General features: G+C 67.8%; 1 protein-coding gene across 2 annotated transcripts; it reads right to left on the reverse strand.

Annotated features, from left to right (window-relative positions):
• Positions 1-41: 41 nt before the first annotated feature.
• TMEM240 (transmembrane protein 240) lies at positions 42-6,155 on the reverse strand. Of its 2 annotated transcripts, XM_032863150.1 has the most exons (4): positions 5,904-5,960; positions 5,404-5,510; positions 1,125-1,333; positions 42-810 (listed from the first exon to the last, which is right to left on the reverse strand). In XM_032863150.1, exons 1-4 carry the CDS (start codon positions 5,958-5,960, stop codon positions 662-664), a joined length of 522 nt encoding a protein of 173 aa, XP_032719041.1. In that variant the 3' UTR covers positions 42-661. The 2 variants fall into 2 exon arrangements, with proteins under 2 accessions (XP_032719041.1, XP_032719043.1); XM_032863152.1 differs by lacking the exons at positions 42-810; positions 1,125-1,333 and adding an exon at positions 4,488-4,995 and having other exon boundaries at positions 5,904-6,155.
• Between the last annotated feature and the right edge of the window lie 541 nt (positions 6,156-6,696).

Raw genomic sequence — 6,696 nt, forward strand, 5'->3', positions numbered from 1 at the left:
GAAGGGGTCACAGGTTCAGCGATGAAAGAAGAGGCCGAGACTGGAGCTTTCTGGAGAATTTACTGACCAGCAGGGGTGGGGGTCACAGTGAGGCGCCCGACCGGGAATGCCCTGGGCAGGGTGGCCGCACTTGCCGCAGTGGGGCTTAGGGGCCTTATTGCTGCTATAGGCCAGGGCCTCCACCGGACCCCCGCCCCCCGCCCCCCACCCCCATTGCGGCCCGCGGACGCACACGCCCCATGCACGTGCTCCCGTGTGCAGACGTGGGCGCGGCCGGGGGCCCGCCCCATTCCCTGCGGAGCCCCTTTCCCGGCCTTGCTTCCCCCGCACCAGAAGCGGCCGGGCTTAAGTAACAGACATGGTCCCCCCGCGGGTGCGGGGGAGACCGCAGTGTGCGGGGCGAGCAGGTGGTCCCGGCCTCCCGCACAGGTGCCCGCGCCCCCCGCCCGCCCCGGTCCCCGCGCCCTGTCCGGCCCCAGAGGCCGGGGTCTTCCCCCCAGGCCGGTGGCCTGCCCCGCCCCGACCCCCTTTATAAAAAGAAGAGGAGACAGCACCTTCCGCTGGACACGCCCGGCGGCCGCGGGCGCCCTGGCCCGGGGCGGCCGTCCAGTCCCTTGTGCGTGGGCGCGTTGGCCGAAGCCCCGCGAGTCCTGCGTGCGGCTCAGAGGTGCCGCGGGCTCGGGTGGCCGTTGTGGTAGAGTTTCTGCTTCACGTGCACCATGTTGCCGGCCGCCTCCTCGAAGGGTCTGTGCGGCCGCCGGCCCAGCTCCCGCAGGCTGCACAGCTTGGGCAGCCAGGTCCACGAGCCGTCTGCGGGGCGGGGGTGCGGTCAGCGCGGGGTCGCGGCGGAGGCGCGCACGGGGGCGGGGCGCGGGGGGCGGGACCGCGGAAAGCCGTGGGCGCGGCGGCGTTGGGGGCGTGGTCGAGCGGAGAAGCGGCCTGGGAGGGGGCGTGGCGAGAGCCGAAGGCGGGGCGTTCGTGGGGGCGTGGCCGCGCGGGGACGTGAACCCGGTGGGGGCGTGGCCGGGGAGGGAGGGAGGCGTGCTCTGGTGGGGGCGGGGCGCCGAGGGTAGGGTAGGGGCGGGGCCGGGGCGCCGCGCGCGCCCGCCGCCGCCCTCACTCACCGTAGCGCCGGCCGGCCCTCCAGGCGCGCACGGCGCAGTGCAGGACGCCGTCCATCCACACCAGGAACCAGCTGATGCAGAAGCCGAGCAGCAGCCCCAGCATGAGGTCGATCTCCTGCTTGGTGACGTTGTCGGTCACGAAGTAGTTCTCGGAGGCGTCCACCACCGACTGGTCCCCGTCGTAAGGGATCACGTAGTGGATGTGGTGCCTGGGGGCGGCAGGGCGGGCTGGCACCTCTCCCGCGGGGCGGGCGGCGCCCCCGGCGGTACGCGGTACCCGTTCGCCCTGCTGGTCTTGAAGCGGCCCTTGTGCGGAGCTGAGGTCGGGAAGGGGCTGTGGTGCGCGGTCAGAGTGAAGCCCGCCCACTCGTCACCCTCCTCCCTTCTCCGTCCCGGGGTGGGGGGGCTCGGAGGCCGCGGTGCAGGGTCACGGGAACACAGTGCAGGTGAACAAGCGTTCCAGGGCGAAGGCCCAGGGCAGGCTGTCCCCAGCCAGGGGCAGGGCCTCGGCCTCCCCTCCCACAGGCCATCTCGTCCTCCTCCCTGCTGCCCAGTGCCAAGTGGGTCAGCCCTGTCCTGGGCCTCTGGTCTTCCTTCTCTTCCTTCATCCTTTGCAGGCACCCCCGTTCCTTAGTTCTCTGGGGTGGAGGTCCAGGGCGCTCTGCCCAGTGTCCATCTCTCACCCCTCTCCTGCCCATGTCCCCACAGAGCTGCATGTCCGTGGCCTGCCTGCAGCTCCGGGGATGCTCCAGCTGTCTGGGGTTCCCTGGACTCCCATGTGTTCCCTCCCCCACGAAGGCCTGTGCAGTGTTTCTCAGTCTCCCTCCCCTCCGCTGTCCAGCCTTGCCTCGGAGCAACTCTGAACTCTCCCCACGGGCTTCCTTCCTTCCAGTCGCAGGCCTGTCTGGATCCCCTCCTGGGCCTGGAGATCCTGGGTGGGGAGGCCGTGCTCAGGAGATCGACAGCAGACTCTGGATCTGTCCCCACCCCCGACCTGGGCTTCGGCCTACTGGAGAGCCCAGGAGAGGCACCTGTGGGGTCCACCCTTTGCCCCTGTCATCGTCACTGGCTGCAGCGCCTTCTGGCCTGGCAGTGCAGGGACCGCTGTGGAGCCCTCCTGCCCAGGGGGCCACCTCTCATGGTTCCCCCTCCTCCCCCCGCCCCTTTGCTGGTCTTTTCAATTCTCTAGCACAGCCCCCCACCACCCGCCAAGTCCCCCCCCACCCGTCTGCTCTGAGCTCTGGCTGCCTGTGCAGCGTCTCCATGTGGGATCTACAGACACCTCAAACTCATACCTAAAAATAGCTCCTCCCTCCCCAAACCTGCTTCTCTCCATCTTCCCCTCAAGTTAGATGGTGGCACCTCCGCCTGGTGTTCCGCTGAGAGCTGGGTCCCTATTCCCCTCCCCCCAGCCTCGCAACTGGCCTTGGTCCAGACTCCCCCACAGGGACCGTCTCAAAAATCCGGAAACCTCACTACTCCTCCCTGATCCCTGGCTGTTCCTTCTCTACCGGTGGAGTCCACACCGCGTCTTCCTCCCCGTAGGAGCCCAGCAGGGATGGCGGCAGGCGGGCCTCTCCTCACACCCCTCCTGCTCCTTCTGGGAACTCATGGAGGCCATCCTGCTCAGTGGTGGGGCTTTGGCCACAGCCCCGTGGCGTGGAGGCCACCAACCCCGAGTCAGTAGCGAAGACAGCCAGATCCCTTTGTCCGCGGCTACTGTCAGTCCCCATAAGTGGTGGAAAACTATCAGTCGGCACCAGAATGAGCAGCGGCTTCCGATTCCTCAGGAGCAGACACCACTCATGACCCGTTCGGGGTCCCGGTCATCTGGGGTGCACCAGGCCAGGTAGGCCATGCAGGGGCTGCTAAAACAGGGCGTCACTGTCCCCTCCTGCTTTACCCAGCCTTTTGAGCCCAGGACCCCTGCCAGGGCCTTCCTCAGGACACACAGCTGGTCGAGGCAGGGAACTTGAAGATCGAGCTGCCAAAGGAGTCAGAGACTTGCCTGGTGCCCCACGAGCAGGGCGAGGCCAGGACCCCAAGTGGCCCTGGTGGCTCAGGACCTCCAGCTGTCAGAGGTCACCGCCTGTAACCCCATCCCTGGCCTGCCACCTGTAGCTCCTCTGCCCTGTACGCTCCTCCCCCTCCAAGTGGGTCCCCTGGGGGCATCGGCTCAGGTCTCACATGAGCGCACGGACGCTCATGAGGCACACACACGTGTGTCACCTGGGCCATGCATGCTGCACGCTCCTGTGAGGTCCGAGGCATGTCGCATATACACGCCGGCCGCATGCATGCGTGTATACCATGGACTCGGGGCCACGAGCTCCACATGTGTGCATGCTAGCCCAGGCACAGGCCCAGCGCGGGTCACATGCGGGCGCACATGCACTCAGCCCGGCGCACAGCCATCCCCGGGTGACACAGACACTGCCTGCCGGCACGTACACTAGGAGCATTTACATACATGTCGGTTGTATGAAACTCTCCACGTGGGCATGGCGGAGGCATACACATGGGCAGGCTCATGCCTCACGGTGTATGCGCACACGGATCGAGCCCGTTGCGGCGACACGTGTGCACGGTTCACACAGGGATATTTATGTGCAACACGGTTCTCTGTAGACACACTCGCACGCCTTCCGCTGGATGCTGTGTGCCATGCATGTGCTGTGCGTACACATGTACGTAGTCGCTAAGAGCTGCACACAGAATCCACATATCCTATAGGAAGCGATGTGGACACACGCCCAGAACTCTACACCAGCATCGGGGGCCATTCTCAGGTTGTCTGCGGCCGCGGACGCGCTAGCCTGCGCGCACATGGCTCGCTTCGGTGGCTTTCTGTGCATCCTCGTCCCACTCGAGTCCACATGGGACTCCAGGTGACACTCTGAAAACACCCCCTGGCTGCCCTGAGGTGTCCTGCTGGGAAGTCACAGGCACATATACACGGGTCAGGACACCACAGCCCACACACATGTAAAATGTGCCTTCCTCATGGTTTCGGGACTTAGAGTCTGGGCCTCGTGTGTGCACACTGCCGGCCTCTGGGAGGGTCTCCAGACCACCCCAGTTTAACCTGCTCATAGTAACGGCTGCCCCAGGAGACCCTGGGACTGACCTCGTGCCTTTCCTTAGCTGGGGGCTGTGTGCGGCAGGAACGAACACAGGGATCTCTGGGAAAGAGTGGCCACCCCCACCGCCCCCAGCAAACTCTTTCGATGGTTCTTGGGACAGCACATGCGAGGGTCATTACACTCCCCTCTCTACCTTCCCCGATGTCTGGGTTCTGCTCCCATATGCTGCTCGGCACCCACAGGCGTGGAGCCGTCCTGTCTCTTACACACACACCCCCACCCACCGTGTGTGCGCACGTGTCCCTGGGGCAGAAATACAGGACAGGGGTGAGGAGCACAGCTTCTGGGCTGGGGCCCCCAGTCCCTCACTGGCTGTGTGACCTTGGCCAAGTCTCTATCCACCCCAGCGTCCTTCTGTTTTCTCTTGGGTCCCGGCCTGAGGGCTTCCCGTGGGGCCGGTGTGCGTGCGGATGTGTGTGTGCTATGTGTACGCACATGTATATGCACAGACAGTACACACATGCACGTCTCGTGAGAAGATGTTTATTTTGTACATGGACGTACAAACATGCATGGCCAGGAAGACTCCGTTAGGACACGTGCACGGAATGGGGGCGTTCACACGGTGGGTGTAGGGGCCTGGGCCCTCCCATGGCTCTCTGAATGACCTTGAACAAGCCACACCCAGGTTTGCCTCAGTTCCTCCTCTGTGCAGTGAGAGGGTTGGACCCGAGGCCCTCAAGGTAGGCCCTGCCCACCTTGACCTTCTGCACCTCCCCGTACCTGGCCTGCAGGAAAGTTCGTGAACATGAGTGCAAGGCCCAGGCAGGACGGTGTACTCTGTGGGCACAGCCGTGCGCAGGATCCCTCCTGACCCACAGGGCTGGGCTGTGGCTCTCCTGGACTCCAGGCCCTGGACCAGGAGGCCTGGGGCCCATTCTGCCCATCACCCTGGCACAGGCCATTTCTCTAAAGGCATTTTGGGAGGGGGTCCTAACTACTCAGGCATGCTCCCCCTCCTGGAACGCGATTGGCCAATCCCCAGGTGCCCAGCGGAGGCTGGGCAGTCCTTCCCCCACGGGCCTAGCGCAGTCCTGCAGCCAGGCCTGCCTGGGGCTTGCCCGTGCCCCAGTGGGCCCCGCCGCCGCCGCCGCACATGTGTGATCACGCGTGTGCCCCACCGGGCGCGGACTCACCGGCCACAGTTGCAGTGGCAGACGCGGTCCTCGCCCCGCAGGTGCGGGAGGATGTAGTTGTGGAATCGGTCCAGCAGTGCGTTCATGTCCATCAAGCACGCGATGGCCTGGAAGAGCCCATGACCGGTCAGCGCCGAGGAGCGGGCCTGGCCGGGGGCCCGCGGTGGGGTGGGGTGTGGGGGGCGGCGCGCTGGGGGTGGGGGAGCGCTGGCCTGGGACAGGGGTGACCGCGGCAGCTCCAGAATCTGGGAGCTCAGGGCAGTCGGATTGGGAAGCGCAGGCCAGAGATGGGGAGCCCCGGGGACGGGGAGCGCAGCCCGGGGACGGGGAGCGCGAGGCAGCCCGGGATGGGAAGCGCAGGCCGGGGATGGGGAGCGCGGGGCAGCCCGGTGATGGGGAGCGCAGGCCGCGCGGGCCGGTAAACAAGGCGCGGGAGGTGGGGGAGGCGGCGCGCGGGCGCGGAAGGCGGGCGCGGGCGCACGGGAAGCCCCTCCGCTCACCATCACGATCGACGCCCCCAGAATCATGAAGATCATGGTGTTCGCGCTCATGGACATCGGGCGGGGCCGGGCCGGGCCGGAGCGCCGCCCCCCGGCCCCGGCGCCCCCCCGGCCCCGGCCCGATGCTGGGCCCCCGCCGCCTCCGCAGAGGTCAGCCCGCCGCGCACCCGCCGGGGAGGAGGCGCGGCGGGCGGGGCGGGCAGGGACGCGGCCGCTCCCGGGGTCGCTCGGCCGCCGGGCCGCCGCGCTCGCCGCGCCCGCGCGCTCCGCTCCGCCCTCGGCCTCCTCCCTCCGCGCGCTCGGCGCCTCTCCGGCCTCCGCTGCCTGCCCGCCCTCCGTGCCCGCCTCCCGGGAGGGGCCGCGCCGCCCGCCCGCCCGCCCCGCCCCGCGCCGCCGGCCGGACCCCTCCCCGGGGGCCGCAGGGCGGGCTCTGGCCCGTCCCGGCCCTGGTCGCCTGCCCAGCGCCCCCGGACCCCGCGGCCACCGCCGGACCAGCCCCTGCAGTCCTGGAGAGGGCCCTGGGGTTCCTCCCTGGACCCTCTTCCTGGGCCTCGGGGCCACCCGCACGTTGGTTGGCATCAGGCTTCCTCCAGCAAGTACCTGCCTTTGGCGGCGGGCCCTGCAGGGAGGTCACTCCAAAGCCACGGCCACATGGCCCAGCAAAGACCAAAGGATGCCCCGCAGTGGGGGCGAGGCCAGCCTCAGCACCATCTTCTCTCAAGGGTCAGCACCACGCACCGGGACTGGGCAGCCTGGAAGTCCAGGCCAGTGTCCATGGCTCTCTGCAAGCTGC

This window comes from Lontra canadensis, unplaced genomic scaffold (genome assembly GCF_010015895.1).
Source record: "Lontra canadensis isolate GAN:19392208 unplaced genomic scaffold, GSC_riverotter_1.0 scaffold25, whole genome shotgun sequence".
NCBI classification, from domain to species: Eukaryota; Metazoa; Chordata; class Mammalia; order Carnivora; family Mustelidae; genus Lontra; species Lontra canadensis.

Excerpts from the sequence above, each read along its gene's own strand:
- TMEM240 (XM_032863150.1), bottom strand. The coding sequence starts at position 5,960 with ATGTCCATGAGCGCGAACACCATGATCTTCATGATTCTGGGGGCGTCG. Across the intron at positions 1,334-5,403 it reads TGCCACTGCAACTGTGGCCG|GCACCACATCCACTACGTGA; the intron begins GTGAGTCCGCGC and ends TGCCGCCCCCAG. Across the intron at positions 811-1,124 it reads GAGGGCCGGCCGGCGCTACG|ACGGCTCGTGGACCTGGCTG; the intron begins GTGAGTGAGGGC and ends CCCGCCCCGCAG.